Genomic DNA, 24,524 nt, shown 5'->3' with positions numbered 1-24,524 from the left:
TGCGGTTTTCCAAGTCATCTATTCTGTTTTTCAGGGTTTGAATTACACGATTCATAGATTCGAGCTGGTCTTGACAGAGAACGATTTGGCTTCCAGCCTCGATACTGGCTCTAGTTTAGTTTCTATGTCAGTCAAACGTTTTTCTTTATATCTCTTTGATGTCTGCAGCTATATCTTCCAGTTGTTTTGAAAGTTGTGCATTATTGGGACCCAGATTTGTCTTAATATCCCATCCAGCGCTAACAATTCTTTCAAGTACAGAGCAACTCGATAGAAGAACCAGCACATCCGTGGGCACGGCAGCAGAAATAGAAAGGGATCACTAGAACGAATACATTTTGCGTAGCGTTTCCTCACTGCAGAATGAAGAGGAACGGATTACGTGACCGCATCCCCGAAATGCCACCGTGCCCAGTGGGCGCGCGCTCCGGTCCCGAGTGGGTCATTTATAGGCTGGTGATGTGGTGGCGCTGTTCCTTGGTCATGCACGCTGTCATCGGTGCGTTGTAGCCGCTTGACTGTCTTATCATGAAATTCCAGGCGTCGGATGAAGCACAGGATCCACGTGAAAGGCGGTGATGTTCTGGATGACGAACTCTTTTTCATGCACAGGCGGCCCGGCGAAGCAGCTGGCGATGGCCAACAGCACACCGATCCACAACTGCGGAATGAAGAGGAACGGATTACGTGACGCATCCTGAAATCCCACCGTGCCCAGTGGGCGCGCCGGTCCCGAGTGGGTCATTTATAGGCTGGTGATGTGGTGGCGCTGTTCCTTGGTCATGCACGCTGTCATCGGTGCGTGTAGCCGCTGACTGTCTTATCATGAAATTCCAGGGCGTCGGATGAAGCACAGGATCCGCGTGAAAGGCGGTGATGTTCTGGATGACGAACTCCTTTTCATGCACAGGCGGCCCGGCGAAGCAGCTGGCGATGGCCAACAGCACACCGATCCACAACTGCGGAATGAAGAGGAACGGATTACGTGACCGCATCCCTGAAATGCCACCGTGCCCAGACAACGCGAACAGTATTTAACGATCTGTGTGGTGTGCGACAATTAGCACAATGTACTTAAGCTTTGTGTGCGAAAAATTTTTCCATCAGTGAACAAGACTTCCGTGTGGAAGTCGAAACGTCCTTCCATCTTGACAACACCTTTTGGTCGGCGCTTCATTATTTTCGCCAATGTATTCACCCGACCAGACGAGATTTCGTCGAACCTTAGATTTCATCATGCTACGACGGTCGTAAGGCCAGAATTTCATCACTCAAGTGCGCCAGTTCGTTTCGCTAACCGTCGCTTTCTGCGTTCAAGGCTCATCTAGAATTCAACCTCATATGCAAAGCCAGGAACCTAACCCCGCAGTCCCTCCGCTTGCTACGACCGGTCGATACGCCCTTCGGTCATAGCGTGGTGTCAAGAGCAGAACGACAGTTGCTTCAAGCCAGAATCCTGGAGTGCAAGGACTCAATAAGGCACCTTCAGAACCAAGCCTTTTTTGCCCGTCGCCGCCTTGAACACCAGTGTCCGAACGAGTTCGTCAGCATCAGTTGCACGCGAACTTCGTAGCTAGTCTACAGTCTGGTCAGCGTGGGCGCACACACAAAGAGAAGCTAATGAGACTGCTACCTGGCCGTAAAGGGAGTCCGGCCAACAGACCTACCCCCACCGTCCACAATCTGTCTTCGTATAGGCCTACTCGAACAGAGCTCGCCGTTCTGGAGCTTGGTTTGAACTTCAATACGAGAGCGGCTCCGGACGCAAGAAAAATCATCTGTGCCGTGGAACAGGCTGTGGGACGTGTGGAAAACAATCGCCGAGAAGAAGCTCGTACCCGTGCGATCAGCATACTCGCCAAACTGCCACATCGGCACCCCACCCCACTCCTTGCTCAGGAGCGTGATGCAGTCAGGAGCCTGCGGAGCAATACGGATATCGTAATCCTACCTGCTGACAAGGGCAACGCCACCGTCATCCTAAACCACAGCGACTACGTTGAGAAAATGACGAAGCTTCTGGAGGATGACGGCACGTACATGCGACTCAAGTGGGACCCTACACTCAAGGTAGAGCGAGAGTTGCAAAGGCTTTTGACAGACGTCTTCCAGTTTGTTCCACCACAGCACAGGTCGTTATACTTCACGCTCCTCTGCCACAATGGATCTGCCCCTGCTTTATATGGCCTCCCGAAGATCCACAAGCCAGGCGTTCCAATGCGACCAATAGTGGATTTTACCCGCTCTCCCTTGTACCGGCTTTCAGGCTACTTGCACAAAGTTTTTTTTTTTTTTTTGCCACTCTTTGGCAAGAGACCGACTTTTGTACGCAACTCCTTTGATTTTACTGAAAAAATACGCGAAATCATGATTGACAGCGACGAGATAATGGTGTCATTTGACGTCAGATCACTGTTTACCAGCGTCCCCGTGGATCTGGCGGTGGAGGTATGCCCGTTCAGCGCTTCGAGACGACGACGGACTGAGTGCTAGGACACCCATCGATCCATCGGACCTGTTGAAGCTTCTGCAGTTTTGCTTGAAGAACACGTACTTCATCTTTCGGGGCACTGTCTACAAGCAGGTTCATGGCACTGCCATGGGAGCATCTATCTCGGTCACAACCGCAAACCTCACAATGGAAGCACTGGAAAGCCGCGCTTTGGCTTCGTTCGAGCCGCGCCCGAAGGTCTTCCTGCGGTACATTGATGACTGCTTTTGCATAATCAAAAAGAATGCCTTGGCTGCTTTCACGAACCATTTGAACAGCATGGAAGATTCCATCCAGTTTACCGTCGAGGAGGAGATTTCTGGCCGTCTTCCTTTTCTGGACGTCATGGTGGAGCGACGTGATGACCGCCTATCATTCAAGGTGTACAGAAAGGACACGCACACAGGCCAATACCTTCACTTTAATTCAGTCCATCCTACGTGCCATAAGCGCTCCGTCGTTTCTACCCTCATCCGTCGTGCGGAAAGAATATGCTCGAAACCCGAAGAAAAAGCCTCTGACATACGCCAAGTGCGACGCGAGCTCAACAATTGTGGCTACCTACAGCACTTCGTGAACGCTGTAATACAGCAGACAACGAGACCAGCTCAGCCCGTTCGCCTACCTTGCCGTGCCCGAGCTGCAATACCCTATGTGCCAGGCTGTGAGCGAGTCATTGGCCCGCATTTTTCGCACCTACGATGTGCATATAGCTCACGTGCCTGCGTGCAAGCTTCGCCACGAGTTGGTGTCCGTAAAGGACAAGCTAAAAAAGGAAAAGTTTCCCGGAGTAATTTATAAAATCCCCTGCTCAGACTGCGATCACTCCTACATAGGTGAGAGCGGAAACTTTGAAAGACGGCTGAATGAGCACAAGAATGATGTCAAGAAAAAGAAGGCTTGTTCCAACGCACTGGCTGAACACGTTGAAAACACGAAGCATGATATCGCTTGGGAAGAAGCGGCAATTATCGGCCGTGAGAAAAACTGGATGTCACGCCAATATCTGGAGTCTCTGTTTATCCAGACAACAGATCAGACGCTCAACCGTAACATCGGCAATCTACCGCCCTCGTACGCTAGATGCCTGCGACGATTAGCACAACGTACTTAAGCTTTGTGTGCGAAAATTTTTCCATCAGTGAACAAGACTTCCGTGTGGAAGTCGAAACGTCCTTCCATCTTGACAACACCTTTTGGTCGGCGCTTCATTATTTTCGCCAATGTATTCACCCGACCAGACGAGATTTCGTCGAACCTTAGATTTCAGAGACAGGGATATCAGCAAATGTTTCAATGCTTGCGAGCTTAGTTACCTGGGTGATGTCGAGGAGTTCCAGCAAGATTTCTCCACTAGCCAATTTTGTCACATTGTATTTCGGGCCCAAGGAGTCCGTGAGAACTTCTGAAACTATGAATGAGGATATTAGTCTAGCTGGCTTTTCTTTTTGTTCACTGTGCACAATATGGTACAATAAAACGGAGAGCTGAGCGAGTTGGTACATACCGCTGGGAATAACAGCGCTGAGACAAGGGACAAAGAACACCGGTCCTGTTGTCTTCTTCTTTCTTTGTCCCTCGTCTGAGCGCTATTATTTCCAACAATATGGTACTTTGGGAAAGTTAGTTTCTTTTTGCTGAAAAATTTTGAGGTCACATCGGTCTGCCCCCCTTTCAGAGGATCATTTGAAAGAAATCAGGTAGCCATAAAAAAAGTGTGTTTTTCGGCCATGGTGCCAGCCACCCACCATGGAGCCCAATAAGGAGACAGGACAGGGACTTGAAAACAAGCCCTACCCACGCCAGCTGTACACCACAGAAGCGTTTGAGGGCAGGCAGGCTGGAAACGCCGATTGGTCGGTGGGATGCGTATCTCTGTGACGTTTTTTTCGCTTCGCCCTCGTTCTCAACCGGACGTGGGGTCGCCGCGCCTCTCTCGGCCTGTGCCTAGAAGGCCTAGGGAATCGTTAGGTCCTGCCGTCCGCCTCGCGTGCGTGGTCCGCGGGCATTCCCCTTCATGAGCCTAGGTGGCAGCGCGCGCATTTCGGGAGCTGTCCAGATATGGCTTTTTTGCGTCGGCGACAGCCAGCTGACATTTCTGTACAGTTCTCACTTCCACGACATTACGACGACCCACAAAAGGCGCTGACCGGCAAGAAATTGCCCGCCACATAAAGGCACGCATTTTAGCTCAAATTTCGCTTCATGAAGTGCTGTACCGCTTACCTACATTCCTGGTGCATTTCAGCATCTCGTTTTGCTGCTGCAGGAGCACGTGGCTAGTGTCGTGCTGCTGTTCAAAGTTTTGACACACCATTACGACGACCCACATAAGGCGTGCTTTGAGGACCACTGGCATCGCCAGCTGAACCGCCGTCTGACAGCCACACTGAAGCGCTTGTCGGGCGTGCACATTTTCAACCCCGAGGTAAGCGTGGAACTACATTTTCGCAAGTTTCCTCGTGCAGAACTCACCAAATTGTGGTGCTTGCAATGTAACTTTTTTTGCAGCATCGTTTCCTGGATGCTTCTGGCAAGCCGATGCTGTCCTTAGTTGTCGCGAACCGATACCACGTGGCGAGAGACCAGGGCATCGACCAGATGTCAAAGATTACCGTCGCGGCCTTCGTCAAGATCTACGGACCAGGAATCGCGTTGGCTTCAAGGGCAAGACCAGGAGAGGTATACGTAATGCACCGGTGTCGTCGGTGCGGAGCAAAAGGGCTCAAGACGGACCACTGCTGGGCCTACTGCGCACCACGCCACTGCAGGTCGACGTTGATGTGCTCTAGTAAATGGTCCTTTTTAGGGCCACCTCATTGTTTCCTGGCAGATCACGGGCGTCCTGTTTCGTGGCCGTGTTCCCTCTCTTTGTCGAAATCGGTGCCAGGCATCAAAACTCGCGCTAGGCGTTGTTGCAGGGTTAGCAGAGTGCAGTGCGCCTTTGTTTCTTTGCAGTGGCAAGTCCAGGGTAAAAGTGGCCGCAATGATTCTGCCACTACAATTGGCCCTTTAGGATCGCTATCAGCTGCAACTGTAAATCCATAAGTTCCGACTCGCGTGTTGTGGAAATCGCGCTTGGCCTAGGTATACAGCATTCACCCAGTGCAGTGCAGCTTTGTTAAATTCCTTAAAGACTTCTCGTGCTTTGTCGAAATCGACGGCAGCCGTGAAAGTTTACGTATTAGACCTTGCTACAGCCTTAGCCCAGTGCAGCGCGCCTTTGTTTCTTTGCGTTCGAAGTGCGCGTCGTCTCGCGCTTTCTTCAAGCCGGCTCTAATTCTCACGCTAGGCCTCGTTGCCGGGTTGACAAAGTGCACGGCTTTGGTCCTTTCAATGGCAAGCCTCTGCCACTACAGTCGGCGCCCTTAATTTTATGATCGCTATCAGCTCCAACAGCAAGTCCAAGAAAAGTTATGACGATCGCGCTGTGTGGAAATCGGCGGTTGAGACAAAAAACTCGTGCTTGCAGCTACAAACTGCGAACCTGCATCTGTGCAAGCACAAATTTAAGTGAGGGATTCTGCATCACAGAAGCGACACTGACACCTCACAACGCCTTGATTTACACCACCGGACATTCAATGGGTACTTTTAGGTATTCAGCAACAGATCACTCAAGCTGGCTGAAATACGTTGGAACCACTGGAAACGTGAAGTTTCCAACAGAATGAGGTGAGGGACAGGATAGATTACAGGAGCGCTGAGAGCTGACCTTGCCAATAAATCAGCCACCTTGTTAAAATAGACACCCGAATGCCTGCAGGTACCAGGACAAAGCGGATCTCACGCACTCTGCACAGAACAAAAAACCTACGCGATCGATTCAATAAAGATTTTCCGGAATTTTGGAGAGAGACTAGAACTGAAAGGCAGTCTGCAAGAATAAGAACCCAAGCTACATGTCTGGGAATTTTGAGAAGAACCAAACCAATAGCCAAAAACTCTACGAAGAATATAGGAGTATAATGAGGGATATGAACAGAATAGCTCTAAGCCAGATTCTGCGAATATATCCCAATCATCACCTTCTCAAAGCTGCCGGAGGCATCAGTGGAGAGAACAGTATGATGAGGAAAATTCTCTAGGTGTTCAGAAAGAAGACCATTTAGGATATTTGCGGGCATGGGACAGATAAATATGGTCGTAAAGAAGACGGGGTCACCCTGCGTATCAGCAACCCGTTGCAAGGAGATCAGATCAACCTGAACCGGAGCTTGCGTGAACCTAACTTGTGGGAGCTGATAGCGTAGCCAATGTTGATGTTGTTGTTAGCCTCTCAAAAGATGGATGTCACATACCCACACTGGGGGATCGGCCAAGAATCGGGTGACTATTCACCTGTATTCAGGTAATTAAAATGAATGCCTCCCATGCCTACTGTCTTTTTCTTCCATGAATTACGACAGCATTCCGGCTCACCCCTTTCTCCATGCTTACACAGATATTTTTCACAACTAGCCTGAAAGCCGGCCGTAGTATGGAACGAGCTTAGGGAAAATTACCTTTTTAGTCATTCTATCTGCACAGCTTAGAAGTCTATGTAAGGTACTTTGGCTGTGAGTGCTTTGGCCTTTCTCTCTCATCATCCTTTTGCGAACTGAAGTGGTTAACTATATTAACTTCATTACATATTGTGCCATCATTGTAGCAATAACAAAAATTGGGCACATAGTAAAGATCTGCTAGCATTGAGGATTTGTCTTTAAACTCTGACATCATTATGTAGAAGAATCACAATGTAGAAGAACAAGTATAGCGCAGCACATATATGATTGGAAGTGAAATACTAATGTTGTTATGTTGTTAGCCTAGCAAAAAATGGCACATACCCACACTGGACGATCGGCCAATAATCCGGTGGCTTTTCACCTGTACTCAATTAATAAAAAAGAAAACCACACGGGAACGCAACACTGGTGGATGTGCTGAATTTCAGGAACCAACCGTGCAATAAGTAACAAAAATATTCCTGAATCACATTTTACATTGCATAATGAACCATGGCTGTACCAAAGCAATGAGATATAAGTGAAGCATTTCATTCCTTTCGTGACAGAAATGAGTTATGAGGTTTGTTGAATAATTAAACTGATTTTTGATGGCAGCCAGTACGGGTCATTTCAAGTTATAACTCAAGGTTACGATCACATCTGATATAGATGACACGCATGCTATGAAAGCAAGGTAATTTTTCCGTTTTTTATGAGAAATACACACGCAGTTTCAAGGCTTGCTCCACAATTTCATTTCTGACGTATACACAAAGGTAGAACTTTGGGCTTGTTGGTGAATCACTCTTGAAAAAGACATAGCGCATGAAGACAGGACAGAGCAGGACAGAGAGCAGAGAGCGCTCTTCCTGTGTTGTCTCTGCCCTGTCCTGTCTTCATGCGCTCATCTTTTTCAAAAGTATACACAAAGGCATGCCAATAAATTATTCGTGTGTTACACCAGAACCAACGCTACTTAAGTTGGTAAATCATGTTCATTACCTGGGTGTAATTAATAGCAAACATATACTAATGCTGTTAATCCTATAGAAGAACAAACAGTGGTTTTATGAAGATGCTAAGTAATACGTGATACTGTTGTATCCATCACGTAATGAACTGTGCGGCAGTTTCAGTTTCTCTTCTCTTATTTTAAGTTTTGGTTCTTTTACTTTCAGTTTCGCATCTTCAGAGTTTCAGTTTAAGTCACATGCATGTTGCTTGGCATCACGTATACGTGACGCAGGAAAAGCAGAGGGGGTGGGTGGGGGGGGTGGGGGGGGGCGGGGGGGGGGCGGAATCTTGGCATCAGCATGACATCGCTCGCTCTGGTGTATCGTTCGATACTGCATCTACAACACAACAACGTGCCGACGAGGTAAACCTTTACTATGAGTTTCACGGGATCTTACGCCCCCTCGTACATTCCTGGAAACACCAGGCCAGCCACCAATACCATGGAACCAGTGGAAGGCACTGTATTCTACCTACTTAGAGGCGTCTGGCGCCCGAGTTTGCTGCATCCCGGCGCAAAGCTATAGATGCTTCTGCATTCGCACGGCATCTAAAGTCAGCGTCGTTCCGGAACACCTCCCGCCACGAGCGCAATTTTAAAACGAAGGAGCAGGGACCTCAATTAAATGAAGTTACGAAAGGTGAAGATGTGCTTCAAACCGCGCTCAGCACTTGCGACCGTTTGTTCTCAGCCACGACAGAACGCCACCGCTTTTCAAGATAAGTTTACAGAACCCTGGTGAGCCTGTCAGAGGTTTATATTGCTCAGTTACGCAAACTTGCAAAGAATTGCGACTTCGACAATTCCTGCCCGCTCCCCGCGGCTGCTTGGTGGACAGGGGGCGACAGCGCGTTTTTCTATTTATTTCTCTTCTCCTTTTTCTAGTATTTTTTTTTTTTGTGCCCATCTTCTTTTCCATCATCCGATTGCTTGTTGCTCTGTTCATGTGGCGGACATGTGTGCCAATTCCAACTCCTTAAGAAGAGGAGGAAGATCTCGGTAACTTCAGTGTTGAGAAAGAACAGGCTGTGTCCGAATTGTCGACACAAAATAAATCTGTCTAAATGAAATATATATATATATATATATATATATATATATATATATATATATATATATATATATATATATATATATATATATATATATATATATATATATATATATATAGTTACTCTTGATGTAGTGTGTCCATACACCAACATACCACATGAGGATGGCATCCGAGCTCTGGTCGCATCCTATGGAAAACACAAAAGCGCTGATGCTCCTAGCCAAGGTACCATCGCTGCACTCACTAATCTGGTCCTCAAACTCAACTCTTTCGAATTCAACAACTCCTTTTACCTACAAACGAGTGGTACCGTTATGGGAACGAAAATGGCACCAAACTATGCCAACATATATATGCATAGCATTGAATCGGAGTTTCTCCGCTCATACCCAACAAAACTGGCTTTTTACATACGCTTCCTAGATGACATATTCATGGTATGGATGAAAACCGAGGACCAACTCATCCAGTTTATTTCAGCATTTAACAACATACATCCAAACCTCTGTTTTACACACACTTACTCCACCAGTCAAATTAATTTTTTGGACGTCTCAATTCGAATGGAGAAGGGTAGCTTAATCACCAGTGTCTGTAGAAGGCCCACGGATAGGCAACACTATCTTCATTACAAGAGCTGCCACCCACACCACTGCAAAACTTCAAATTCCATATTCCCAAGCCACCCGATTCAAACGGATCTGCTCACGATGAGAAGACTTCAAGGAAAATTCTAACCGTATGCAGAAGGTTCTGAGGGACCAATGCTATCCGGCCTCTATTATTGATGATGCCATTAGGAAAGCGGAAGCAAAAAATCGTAACGAAATGTTTGGGGATCCCCCTTCAGCAACTGCAAATGAACACCGCTCTAATCTCTTCTTAACCTTCGCAAACAACATTCCTAATGTCAACAAAATTCTAAAAAAACATTTCAAAATAATCAAACAAAGCAAAGCGATCGACTGTCCAAAATTTTTCCAACAGTTCCATGGGTTACCTACAGACTACCAAAAAACATGCATAATAATACAGTTCACTCTACTGTCAATAAGGGAAAGCCTGTGGTTTGCCTACCTTGCAGGAAGAATCGCTGTCAAGTTTGCCAGCACATGCGGACAACAACACTAGCTCAAAGCACACACTCTAACTTCAAACACTCCATCCGTGATAACTTCAACTGTGACAGTAGTAACGTAGCATGCATGCTCGAGTGCGGCGATTGTCAGATGTAATACATTGGCCAAACCGAGAATTCCTTCCGAATTAGATTCAATAACCACCGCGTGCACACCAGATCTCCTCCTCTCCACCTGTCGAAACACCTTACACAGGAAGGTCACGAGTTTCACAACCTAACAGTTACACTGCTACAGAGCGGCTTCCAAAATACCTGTGAGCGTGAGAATCATACTTTATATTTAAGTTTAATACTGTGCAGGCCGGTATGAATGAAAACCCTGGTTCTCTCTCCACACTTCAGAGGTCAGAAATTCACTGAAATTCACAGCACCCCGACTGCATCGCCTGAGGTCATGCCAATTTGCGTGCTTGCTTCCACATGCCGCCCTTCTCCTCCCCCTGCCATTCTTTCTTGCTCATGACCAGAGAAAATAGTTGTGACAGCAAAGCATATTGCCTATTTCCCCCTCAACTTTTTATATTTTTATTTATTTTATTTTTCTTTATTTCTTTTTTCCTGCTTTGCAGATAGTAGAGCGTGATGCTCCATATAGGACAGTAACCAATTGCAATAACGGACACTTGGGCGATTTCGCACCTTCGTTCCCCATTTTCTTTCTGTTACTCTCCTCTCTCTCAGTTTCTAGGAAGGAGCCCTCTTTTTGTCTCCGTGACGGAACGCGGGGCGGAGACATTTGTACTTCGCGGCGCCCAGCTGCGGGATCGGGCTTCTGCGGGGCGTTTGGCCGGCCGCACCGCCGCCGTAACTTACATTTTAACTTTTAACAGCCGCACCCATGGGGAGCGCATCGCGCTCTGGGGCATATGCGTGCAGGGTTGTTTTCCGTTTCTTTGTTCTTTTCTTGTTTATGACAACTCATTTCAACAGAAAAAAAGGCAGACGCCGACCAAAGGTTTTTGTCAAAACAGACGTTTCGGCTTCCATACGGAAGCCTTGTTCACTATATTTTATTGTAGAACCGCGGCGCTTAAATAGGCTTCAATAATCGTCCCAGGCATCTTGCATAGGTTGGCGGGAGATTGCCGATGTTACGATTAAGTCTTTTTCGGTGGTCTGAATCACCAAGGACTCGAGATACTGGCGTGAAAGCCAGTTCTTTTCTTTGGCGATGATAGAAGCCATTTCCCAGAAGATATCATGACCTGCTGATAGGGCGTGCTCCGCAAGTGCGTTGGAAGTGACTTTGTTCTTCACGTCCGACATGTGTTCTTTCAGACGCCTTTCAAAATTCCCGCTCTCGCCGATGTAAACAGTCGCATTTGGCGCAGGGGATTCTGTACACAACACCTGGAAATTTTTCTTTCTTTCGTTTGTCCTTGGAATTCACGAGCTCGTGCCGTAACTTGCGGGCGGGAACGTCGGAAACTTGCACGTCGTACGTGTGCAGGACACGTCCCAGTGCTACACTTATGCCTGTTTCACATGCAAGCGAACCGCTCGCGAACTCCGCCGCGGCGGCGAGTACACCCTCTCTCAAGCGGCGGGAAAGCTCCAGCGGCTGGAGCGGCGAGGTTCGGGCAAGTTGGAAATTTTCGCGGCGGCGACGCGGCAGCACCGCATCTCGACCAATGACGGCCTGGCGTTGCCACGCGAGTTTGTACGCTGCACGTACGAACTTTTGTTTAAAAATAAATTGTATACAGTGCCGTTTAATGCTTAAAACGCAATAATTATATTTATTTAAAGAAACTGTGAAAACAATTGACAAAATAATGCTTTTATATTACGCTTTTTTTGTGTTTGCAGGTCAACAAAACTGGTTGCAGGCCACCAAAACCGGTTGCAGGCGCATATCTTTTCCCAGCAACGTTGGTTTTCGCAGCGGTGGGAAGCGCGCAGCGGCGATGCATGTGAAACGAAAGCTCGCGAACCGCTTCGCAACGCCGCGCCGCCGTTCGCTCTGTTCGCCAATTCGCTTGCATGTAAACCGCCCTTTATGCCTGGTACATAAGGTATGGCGACACGTGCTTTGCAATGGTTGCCGACCGGTTCCGCTGACCGCACCGAGCGACGTTCCACGGAGTCCGAAAAAATTCCTAGGGTAGCCACAGTTCATCAAATCACGACGCATTTGTATCAAGTCCGAGGCACCATCTTCAGGTCTTGAGCAGATTTTTCGGTATCGTTGAATTAGCGAAGCCGCAACTGCACATTTGTGGCATGCCGGGTTAACAGAGTTAAAATGCAGGTATCTGCCCGTGTGGGTGGGCTTCCTGAAGACTTGAAACAAAAGGCGGCGGCCATCTCTCTCTACTGACAGGTCCAAAAAAGGCAGACGTTTGGCAACCTCCTCCTCAATAGTAAACCTAATGGCCTCAGCGATGCTGTTGATGTGCTCTGTGAAGGCGGTGAGTGCATCCTTTTTTATGATGCAAAAGCAATCATCAGTATATCGCAGGAAGATCTCAGGCCGAGGTTGGAAAGATGCCAGAAGTTGGTTTTCTATAGCTTCCAAGGTCAAGTTAGCAGCCGTGACCGAAATGGCCGCGCCCATTGCTGTTGCATGCACCTGTTTGTAGAAGGTGCCTCGGAAGACGAAATACGTGTTTTTTAGGCAAAATTTAAAGAGCTTCAACAGGTCCGGCGCCTCGAAAGGTGTTCTTTCGCCAAGCTTCTCGTCTGAGTGAAGGGCAGCGCCGCATACATTGACCGCTAGATCCACAGGGATGCTTGTGAACAAGGACTTGACGTCGAAGGACACCATTAAGTCATCGTCATCCATGGAAATGTCACGCACCTTTTCGATGAACTCGTACGAGTTACATATAAACGTGGATCCTTTCCCAACTAGCGGCGCGAAGAAGCGGTGAAGGTATCCCGAGAGCTCGTACAAGGGGGAACGGGTGACGTCCACTATCGGTCGCATAGGGATGCCCTCCTTGTGGATCTTTGGCAAGCCATACAACGCAGGCGCGGACCCATTGTGGCAGAGGAGCCTGAAGTACAGTGACTTATGGTGAGGCGGTACAAAGTGGAACACGTCGACAAGTAGTTTCTGCAGTTCTCGTTCTTCACTTCCAATGCACTTGCGGAGCACGCCATATCGGCAGGTCATGATATCTGCTGGGAAATGGCTTCTATCATCGCCAAAGAAAAGAACTGGCTTTCACGGCAGTATCTCGAGTCCTTGATGATTGGTCTGCCTTTTTTTCTGTTGAAATGAGTTACTTACTACCCGACCAGACCTTTCCTCGTGTTCGAAACTCTCGCTTCCACCGAAGGTAATAATTCTTGTCAGCGCCCCCCCCCCCCCCCCCCTTTTTTTCCTTGCGGACAACTCGCCCCCGCTGTCTCTCACCTTCGTTTTCTCCTACCACCCCCCCCCCCCTTTTTCTCATCAGTTCTTTTGACCACCCTCCTTTCCCTCAGTCTAAGAGAGGAGTCTGGTCGCCCACTGTTTGTCTCTTGTGTGATCTTTTTGTTTGCTCAAAGGAGAGCGTTTTTCTCCTCTCCACGTGCATTCGGTGCTCCAAAAACGCAGACCTTTGTGTTCACAATTATCTTACCCTGATGAAGAACGGTCCACCGTTCGAAACCGTTGGTAAATAAAAGTTTCTTCAAGTGTACTTCAACTCTTTTCTTATGATATCAGTAGTCGAGGAAGTTTTTCATCGTAGCATATATATATATATATAGCAGACAAGGTAAAGGAGATGAGGGACTCGATTTTGACAAACATGAAGGGAGCCAACAGTCACCGAAACCAAGGTGCATGTCAAGGTGTTTGTCAAAAACGAGTCCCTCATCTCCTTTACCTTGTCTGCTAATTGCTTAACGAGGGTCTCGGTTCTGGCAGTCTTGATGCCATAGGTAGCATAAGAGGGCTTTCACACAGTTCCCGCCCTCGTCATTAGATAACGTTCCACGTCACACTCGCGGTAACACAGGACGTGCTACGTCCGCCGCTATGGACGAGGGTGGCACTGGTGAACACTCTCAAGGTTCGCTTACACCCATTAAACATAAATACCCACGAGAGCAGCAGATTGGACAGCCGTCGCCGTAGCTCAGTTTGTAAGAGCACCGGACGCGATATTCGGAGGTCGTGGGTTCGGATCCCACCGGCGGCATGGCTGTTTTTTCTTCTGCTTTATAAGTAATTTTCTTTAAGCGATAGATTAATCTAAGTATTATTAAGCCTGTGATTTAGCACTACACATTAAAAAAAAAATTAAACATTTCCCTATGCACCTTTGTTTCGGTGACTATTGGCTCCCTTCATGTTTATATATATATATATATATAGAGAGAGAGAGCCTGTCCTTTCTCAGGACTGAAGTTACAGCGATCTTCCTCCCATTCTTAAGGAGTTGGAATTGGCACACATGTCCGCCACATGAACAGAGCAACAAGCAATCGGACGCTGGAAAGAAGATGGGCACAAAAGAAAAATACTAGAAAAGGGAGAGAGAGAAATAAAGAGAAAAAGAAAAACGTGCTGTCGCCCCCTGTACACCGAGCAGCCCCGGGGAGGGGGCAGAAAAAAAAGAGAAAGAGAAAAAGGAAATCGAGGAGCGGGAGGGAGAGAACAGGTGCCCCTCAAGGCAGAGCGGCAGCGAGTACAGAAACAGACGGTGGCGGATTCGCAGAACAGATAAGAATTATAGATGCATGTACTCGCGTTCCGCTGGCCAAAGCGAGTAAACGAATAAACAGAATAAAACGCGGACAGGGCAGGAGACTTCCCTGGAGCCTCTTTGGCACGAATAGTCAAGGCAGAATCAGTGGCGCAGTCAGCTTAACTAGAGACACGTGCACTGTGCATGAAAACACAAACACACAAAAGAAAAAGAAAAAAGGCGGCAAAACATTAGAGTTCGGGAAAGTGTCGTGTGTGGGGTAAATGTGAATGGCGGGAGCATTTAGACAAGGGTTCTTCAATTGCACCCCGCTCGGCAAGGTGGTCGAATTGGGAAGATAGGGGTGGCGTGGGGTGGGGTGGGGGTAAAGATGCGCTTTTTTTATCCTGCGTGCGCTTTCAAAAACTTGGGGAATTCCAAGAAAAATCTAGAAGAAATGTCTGTCCCCAACTGGACATGACGTCATTAAAAGTCACGTGATCATGACGTTACAGGCGTGACGTCACATTTTTTTTTTTACCAATCAGCATTTCCAGCCTACCTACCTGCAAACGCTTGTGTACACCACTGCTATAACCAAATGTGATGAAACCCAGAGTAGTTCGCCACACAAGGTTAACCCTAGCCACCAGGAAAAAAAGGAAAAACCAAGAAGGAAGGAGGAGGAAGGAGAGTTGTAAAAATGAGATAGGATAGTGAAAGATGGAGGGGAGGACAGGAAAAGGCGACTGCCGATTTCCCCTGGTTGGGTCAGGCTTGAGGTGCCGTCTACGGGAAGCTGGGGCCAAACTTGTGCGTTGCCTCCGCCGAGGGGCCTTAAAGGTCCAAACGCTCAGCATCACTTGGGCAAAATTATGCACACATGAAGCTAATCTTTTGGCTGACTTTTTTTTTTCCAAACTGCCGGTCACCAAGTTGGAGGTGCAGCCCCTACATAAGTAAATACGGCAATACACTTCTACACGCAGCAGAGCAGCCACAATTACGTGAAAAAGTTGGCAAGTTCTTTCCGGCACCTTTTTGAAACTCTCATTCCCCTCCGTATCTCTTTTCCTTTACTTTTCTTCATTAGTTTTGTTCACCTTAGTCTTTAAGCCTACCACTGTAATTTGTCATTACGATGATGACAAAACTTTATTTTTGTCAATGATCCATTAGCTATGAGATCCTCGAGTGGCGTCAAGTTATCTCTTCTTGACCTTGAGGATCTGTACAGTGATGTGATGAGACTTCCATAGCCCGATGCACGGCCCTTTTTTGGGTATCAGGGTCCAAGCTGGTCACCGTATCCTCCCACTCTGCTTGGTTAGGGAGGCCCGTGGGAGCTAAGTCCTCAGGGCACGTATAATAGATGAGCTATATCGGCTTTGGGATGACCACAGAATCTGCATACTGGAGAATATGATCCAGGATAAATGATGCAGCATTTATATGAACCGGGTAGAGTACCTGTCTGGAGTTGCCTCCATGTTGCCTACTCAAGTTTAGAAAGAGATTTGTTGAGGGTGGGTAGCACATTCTATTATTTCATTAGTGCATTGTTATTTCGTGGTACGTAACCATGCACTCCCTAGTGGATCTCAGGTTTGGGCAGCCCACAGCCCGGTTGACAAATTCTTGGAATTAGTTGAGGGCTGCTTCATCCCCATGATGGGATGTACAGGTACCGACAAAATTTCGATTTGACGGTCTAGATTATTAATCTTTCAAATAATGCTGCTGGCTGTGTAATTCAGCCTGCCGTCCGCAAAATTTCGAATCGCAGTTTTTTAATTGAAGAAGAGGCAGAACACCGACCAAAATAAAAAGAACACTTAAATGACGTTTCGGCTCCCACACGGGAGCCTTGTTCACAAACAGGCACAAACGTGAAAGGCTGGCTATTTAAGCTTGAAAATGTGACGCGGGCATATGCACTAGGAAGCGCCCTGTCAGTGTGAATAAGAGTGTGTTCGGTTGTCTGAATGTTTAAGGATTCTAGATATAAATGGCTTTGGAGATTCTTTTGTGTTTTCAACATGCACGCGTTGCTCCAATCTATGTCATGCTGCCTGCTTTCAGAATGTTCGGCGAGTGCATTTGAAAAATCTTTCTTGTTTGCAGCATCATACTGGTGCTGTTACAACCTTTTAACAAAGTTTCCACTTTCACACACACACACATGGTTACAGTCTCTGCACGGTGTACTGTACATTACACCCGGAAATTTTTCTTTTGGCAGACAGTCCTTTATGTTGATGAGGGCTTCCCGCAACTTTTTCGCCGGCACACTTGACACCTCAACGTCATAAGATCGCAAAATGCGCACCAGGATTTTGCTGATCCCGGGCACATAAGGCACAGGTGCACGTTTTTTGGCGGTTGGACCACTGTCAGATCGTGGGGGTCGCAACAGTTTGCATTCCACAGCGTTGACGAAAGGCAACGGGTAGCCACATTCGGAGAGGTCCTTGCGAACTCTTTGACGGTCGGCCTTCACGTCCTCTGGCTCTGTGCAGATGCGGTTTGCTCGATGAAAAAGCAAGGCAAACACTGATCTCTTGTGAGAGGCTGGGTGAAGGAAGTTAAAGTGAAGTTAGCGGCCAGTATGACTGTTCTTCCTGTACACTTTGAATGAGAGTGCGGATTGGCGTCGTTTCACTAAGACATCCAGAAATGGAAGCTGTCCATTCTCTTCTTTTCCGACTGTTAACTGGATGGCTCTTTCGATGCTGTTAAGATGCGCTGTGAAATCAAGTAAAGCATCGTTCCTGATAATAGAAAAGAGTCATCGACATACCGCACAAAAAATGTTGTTTGCGGGCTGAATGAATCTAGTGAGCGGCTTTCCAGCCATTCCATTGTTAGGTTTGCAGCGGTAACAGAAACTGAAGCACCCATGGCTGTGCCGTGAACCTGTTTGTAAAACACCTGGTCGAAAGTAAAGTAAGTGTTACTCAGGTAGAAATGCAGGAGTCGCCTGAGATCTGGCACATTGACTGGCGACCTGCCACGCAAAGCGGCATCAGATTCTAGGGCTGCCGCGCAAACCTCGACAGCTAAGTCAATTGGAACGCTCGTGAAGAGCGACTTCACGTCAAAAGAGACCATCATGTTATAAAGTCAGCAGAATGACGCACATTGGGGGGGGGGTTCTGGGTGGTTCTTCTGATGAGCGGAGCCAGTATGCGGTGCAAGAAGACGGAGAGCATGTAGAGGGGTGAACGGGTAAAATCTACGATAGGCCTCATTGGAACATCGGTTTTTGGATCTTATGAAGGCCATGCAAGCAACACGCACATTTTAAAAACAGAAAAGAATAATAATAATAATAACTGGTTTTGGGGGGAAAGGAAATGGCGCAGTATCTGTCTCATATATCGTTGGACACCTGAACCAGAAAAGAATCTCCAAATCCGTTTATATCTAGAATCCTTAATCATTCAGACAACCGAACACACTCTTAATCGCACTGACGGGGCACTTCCTAGTGCATATGCCCGCTGCCTAGGGCCCATTTTCAAGCTTAAATAGCCAGCATTTCACGTCTATAACTGTTTGTGAACAAGGCTCCCATGTGGGAGCCAAAACGTCATTTAAGTGTTCTTTTTATTTTGGTCGGTGTTCTGCCTTCTTCATGTACACCCCCGACCAGACGGGCGTCTGTGCAACCCTCGACTTCATCAACTTACGCCAGTCGTATCGTCAAAGAGGAATAACCGGAATCCGTCGATTTACTTCCGTGACTACTCATGTGGCATCGTTCAAAGGGCACTTGAACTTCAATATGACATGCAAGACCCTTGGCCTCATTCCTCGGTCCCTCTGCCTCAAGAGGCCGGTTGCAACAAGTTTCGGCTACAGCGTTGTCGCCAAGGCTGAACGACTTCTAGTATAGGCAAGAATTTTGGATTGCAAACAAACGATTACGAAACTAGAAAACGAAGCTTTCTTTGCACAGCGCCAGCTAGAGCACCAGTACTCAGGAGTATTCCCAAGCGTGCAGTTACATGCCAATTTTCAGGGCAAATTACCCGCAGCCAGAGCAGAACAGTCCCACGAAAACAAACTCAACAGGCTCACACATCAGGATAGGCCCGCATGCAGCAACGCTACTTTGTAAACAGTTCACAACCTGTCCTCCTATAAGCCTGATTCGGCTGAAATGTCCGTACTCAACCTGGGCCTAAACTTTAATGTGGCACCGGCCCCGGACCAGAGAAAAATTGTATGCTCGGTGGAGAACGCAATCAGCAAGGTGGAACCTTCAGCCACGAAGCAGCACGTACTCATGCAATTGGCGCTCTTTCGAGGCTGCAGCCGCTTCAGGCCTCCTTGACACTCTCTTCAGTTCAGCGGAATGCCATCAAGCAACTCCGGGCTAATGCCGATTTGGTCATTCTACCAGCTGACAAAGGAAATGCCACTGCTCTTCTCGACAAGGTCGACTACAAGAGGAAAATGGTAGTCCTGCTGAATGACCAGAACACTTACGTGCATCTCAAGAAGGGGCCAATGGCAAAGATATAGACACAGCTGCAAAAGCTTCTATCGGGCGTCTTTCGCGTGGTGCCACTCCAGCACAAGTCCCTCTACTTCGCGCTGCTATGTCATAATGGCTCGGCACTGGCATTGTATGGCCTTCCTAAGATACACAAAACCGATGTTCCAATGAGGCCTATCGTATATTTCACCCGTTCACCCCTCTATAAGCTCTCCGGCTTCTTGCACCGCATACTGGCTCTGCTCGTCGGAAGAACCCCCACCAATATGCGTCATTCTGCTGACTTTATAGAAAAAGTTTGAAACGTGCGTCTTGACGACTGTGACATGATGGTATCTTTTGATGTCAAGTCACTCTTCATGTGCGTTTCAATTGAATTAGCAGTCGAGGTTTGCGTGGCAGCCCTGGAATCTGATGCCACTTTGGCTGGCAGGTTGCCAATCGATGTGCCAGATCTCGGGCGACTCCTGCATATCTGAGTAACACCTATTTTACTTATGACCAGGCGTTGTGGAAAGAGGTTCACGGCACAGCCATGGATGCTTCAGTTTTTGTTACCGCTGCAAACCTAACAATGGAATGGCTGGAAAGCCGCGCACTAGATTTGTTCAGCCCACAACCAACGATTTTTGTGCGGTTAGTCGATGACTCTTTTTCTATTATCAAGAATGCTTTACTTGATTTCACAGCGCATCTTAACAGCATCGAAAAAGCCATCCAGTTAACAGTCGAAAAAGAAGAGAATGGACAGCTTCCATTTTTGGGCATCTTAGTGAAACGAAGTCAATCCGTGCTCTCATTCAAAATGTACAGGAAGAGCACTGATACTGGCCGCTGTCTTCACTCACTCCCTTCACTCAGCTTCTCACAAGAGATCAGTGGTTGCCTCGTTTTTCGTCGAGCAGACCGCATCTGCACAGAGCCAGAGGACGTGAAGGCCGACCGTCAGAGTTCGCAAGGGCCTCTCCGAATCTGGCTACCCGTTGCCTTTCGTCAACGCTGTGGAGCGCAAACTGTTGTGTACCGAATTTGGGTAGGCAAATAAAACTCTATGGGTTGTGGTATAGAAATAAAACCATAATCAAATAATAGGTAAACTTTGTATACATGAAATTACTAATTGAACCGTTACCATATCACACCACAAGCCTAATTCTAGGCCCACCTTGACCTCCCCATACGAAGCAAATTCCATTCAGGACGTATCCTGAGGGGATGTAACTCGACAACGGGTAGACGTGCATCATAGTTTTTCTGATGGATGGCGCTAAGTGTCGATCGCTCCGCTAGGTGGAAAAGTTATGTTACTTTTCAGAACCGCTCAGGGTTTTCTTCACTGGCCCCGCTAGATGCGGAAAGACTTTCGTTTTACGCATGGCCAGCTCCTTCAACGTCTTCCAGACGGTAGCGGCCTTTTTTTTATATGCTGTACATTTCTTTGGAGCATGAGTGATGGATATAATTAAAAACTTTACGCAGAATAACACAAGACGGGAGGGAGAAACACGCACACACACACACGAGCGCATTGTGATGGTGTGAATAACACCTGTAGTCAAATACCCTTTCTGGAAACCGCAACCCATTTCCTTCATTCACTGAAGCCTAAAATTGCCGTGATCCTTTAATCCATGTCTAGCCATCACTTTGTAAGCAATCCAAAGTAAGCTAATCGGTCTAATAATACCGTGTCTTTGACATTGCCTCTCCTGCATAATAGTGTTGTGCAGGCACACATCCTTGTTTCTAATTAACTTGGGGTGACAAGGCATTGTGTGTACAAGGGTGAAAGCTTTTCTAACACAATACACCTCGACTGCAGCCCTTCAGACACCTTCATTCACCTGCTGCTTTTCTCTTCTGTGTTGCCTTTAAGGCATCAGTCACTTCCTCTCTTGCTGCCATCAGATTTTCCGTTTCCTGCGCATGGCTACTTATACCATTGGTGACTGTGATAATCTGGCTTCTGTAGAAATGCAAACAGGGCCTGATCATTCATATTGTATTCGTGTTCTTCACACATTTTGCTCAAAACCGTGCTTGAAGACAGGCTCTGTCTCCATCCACTGCCATGTCCTCAAGTCTTCACTACTCCGGGGCGAGTGAAGCAGACAGCCACCAGGAGAAGACAAAGAAAAACTTAGGTGACACTTAAAGCAGCTCCAAAAAAGTTGCGGTATGCCACTTCACGAATACCCTCCAACATGAATTCTTTTGATGCATTTTGTAGAAGCTGAGTTATCTCTAGTCAAAATATTAGTTTCAGTGTCTTCCCACTCCTCTGGTGACTTTTTGCACGCTGGAAGGTCCTCCACCAACTCCACCTCTGAGAGCAGAGGTTTCTGGCCCGCCGGAGCTACGTGGACCATGGTAGCTGCTTGACGTCTGAAAGAATCTAGCTGGTATACGAACAAGCGGGGCAACGAAGGAGGGTGCGCGCATGAAAAAGTTGCCGGAAAGGGCTCGCCAACTTTCACGCATGACTGTGGGTTCTCTGCTGCGTGTAGAAGTGCATTACTTGACTCAGGTGTTGTTGTTGAGTTGATGTGCTCTCCTCCGAAGGTGTTTCAGAACCCCTTTAAGCTCTACCTTTATGAGTAGAACTCGATAGCACAGTTCAATAATTCAATCCAATCAATCACCACAACACACAAAAGCTACATAGCCTAATTAAATTTCTCGATAATTATGACATCTTGCACATCGATATATCCCACATGCACACGGATCAGAGAATTCAAGTACAATGAGCCATCACAACATTCCCCTTTAATTTTGCAGAATCACCTAATTAGCGTACTCATAATTACTCATGTACACACGAGTAAATGTCTTTAAGACACTTCACTAAGACCACAACGCATTCGCTAGGTCCACTTTTGGTCAGCTTGAGCCATGGGTAGCTTGCCCATCTCATAATCCGAAGAAGATTCCCACCCAAACACAAATTAGCTTCTAATCTCAATTGCGTTCCTCTGGTTGCAGAAATCTCCCTGAGAAATTTTGCATCAATCCAAACATTCTGACCAGTTCCTGAATTTTATTTTTGCTTCCATTGGGATTTTTTATTCGCAGCCAACGACAACAACACTGCTTTTCTGCAACACAGAACTCGTAACGCTATTGCGTTCAACAGCAGGATGCAGCAGTATGTCTCCTGCATGCACTCCCAGCCTAAAAAGTGGCCCAAATGTGTGAATTAACAAGTAAAACTGTTGCGTTGCTCTGTTGGAAATGACACTAACCGGATGTTCTTGCACCGGCAGGGGCTGGGTGTGGATAGCAGGACTCTCGAAGACAACAAAGTCACCCTGCTGGCTCTCTTGGACCACTGTCGGTTGCTCGACTGGTGCACGCTTCCGGCCAAATATGGAGCTGAACATGGTGCCACCTGCACACGGACACACCCACTGAACATAACCAACAAGCCTCGAGGCACTCTCGCCAGCAGCAAGTCAACATTCCACACCACAACTCACATCCTAACCAGTGTGCCACAAACTCCACCATGCTCCTCACTGGCACATTCAGCTTCAGGACATGTGCACCAGTGACATAGCCAGAAAATATTTTTGGGAGGAGCTGCACACAAACGAAGACTGGGTGGGTGCTAGTGTTATCAAAAAAGAAAGAAAGCAATCTTTAGAAAGAAAAAAAAAGTAGGAAAGTGTAGTAAAAATCTCTCAAACTGCTGGGAGATTATGCAGAAACTGAGAACTTTCAGGCTTCCCTTTAACCACTTCGACAAAAAATTAGGGGTCTTGCTTGCTAGGTGCACGATGGCATGTTTGGCCTACTGCCAGCCAGTATGTATGCGACTGCACGATTCATAACGCAGCTGTTTTGAGGAGCCCAGTGGCGATTGACACTTTTCATTTTATTCTTGGGAAAGAAGAGCGGGGATGCTTTGCCCCTAACAAATAAAATAAATAGTTCACAACCACTTTACTACTGTTACAATCTGCTAGATATATCTAGTGGCCTGACCTGACTTGTGTTGGCTGCCGCCAAAGGGCTCTGTACATATTGTTATGGAGAGGTCTCTACAAAGAACTGTGCAATGCTGACTCTATGGCCCAAGGCTCTAAGAAAGCTCCTGCACACCCACTTTCAGTCGTCATCTTCAAAAGCACTGACAGTCACTTTGTTGTCGTCTGGTAGCACTAGCCCCAGCTGCGATGTCACCGTCCCATTGAGTGCTAGGCGAGCGAGGTGGAGTGGGAACTTGAAGCGGGTAATATGCACTATTTCGGAAGGCGGTGTAGCAGACATCGGTCATTGGACATAAAACACAGTGAAGGCCCATGTAACAAAGCGCAAGTTTTTCGCACAAGCTCACATGGTGGGACCAGAAAAGGGATCCTGGAGAATAGTGGCCATCACGGTGGTTACTGTCGTTTTTGAAAACCTTGGGAGGCAGGAAGTCTGACGCGCAATCTGCTGGGCGCCGTCAGCTATGGCAACGACATCAGGAGCGCAAGTAGTGAATGCAGTTGGCGGCGAGCAGTAACGTATCGAAAGGCAGTAATGGGTGTCGTATCCAGAGGTATCCAGAGGTATCTTAGCGAGAAGAAGCATACACAACACCCTAACCTTGCTGATCATTGGAACCTTTCATAGAGAGCACGCCTGTGATTGCGCAGTTTAGACGTCCCATAAAGCCACTGGTCTGAGCGTGATAAGCCGTGGTAAATTCGTGCCAAATGTAAAATGAACAAAAATTTCATCACCCACTCGGCAAAGGGAGCAGCCGCCCTGATCGGTGAGCAGTTGATGGGGGCAACATGTGCAGAAGGAAGTCAGCCACATCACTAGCAAAGCTGGTCAGGAGTGCACACGTCTCACGTGGTATAATTGGTGCCAGCGGTGATCCATTTCTTCCCCAAGGCGGACACTGGAGGAGAAGCGTTTGCGGGTCAGTAGGCTGGAAACGCCAATTGGTCGGTGGGATGCGTGTCTACGTGACGTTTTTTCCGCTTCGCCCACGTTCTCAACCGGATGGGGGGTCGCCACGCCTCTCTCGGCCTGTCCCTAGAGGGCCTAGGGAATCGCTAGGGCCGGCCGGCCGTCCGCCGCGTGTGCGTGGTCCGTGGGCATTCTCTTCATGAGCCTAGGCGGCGCCGCGCGCGTTTCGGGAGCTGTCCAGGTATGGCTTTTTTGTGTGGTGCGCTCGTCGGCGACAGCCAGCTGAAATTCCTGTACAG

The 24,524-nt window shown here is 47.6% G+C and overlaps 1 protein-coding gene across 1 annotated transcript in view; it reads right to left on the bottom strand.

Moving 5' to 3' along the window:
- LOC144124438 (uncharacterized) overlaps positions 1-24,191 on the bottom strand; it is an 80,435-nt gene extending 56,244 nt beyond the window's left edge. The window contains exons 1-4 of the mRNA XM_077657085.1: positions 24,055-24,191; positions 22,566-22,711; positions 7,324-7,363; positions 3,808-3,902 (exon numbers count right to left, since the gene is read on the bottom strand). Coding sequence (XP_077513211.1) covers positions 3,808-3,902; positions 7,324-7,363; positions 22,566-22,711; positions 24,055-24,106 — 333 coding nt within the window. The 5' untranslated portion in view covers positions 24,107-24,191. The remainder of the gene's footprint in view (positions 1-3,807; positions 3,903-7,323; positions 7,364-22,565; positions 22,712-24,054) is intronic.
- Positions 24,192-24,524: the final 333 nt, after the last annotated feature.

This window comes from Amblyomma americanum, chromosome 3 (assembly GCF_052857255.1).
Source record: "Amblyomma americanum isolate KBUSLIRL-KWMA chromosome 3, ASM5285725v1, whole genome shotgun sequence".
Taxonomy (NCBI): Eukaryota; Metazoa; Arthropoda; class Arachnida; order Ixodida; family Ixodidae; genus Amblyomma; species Amblyomma americanum.
This window is presented reverse-complemented; position numbering and strand designations above follow the sequence as displayed.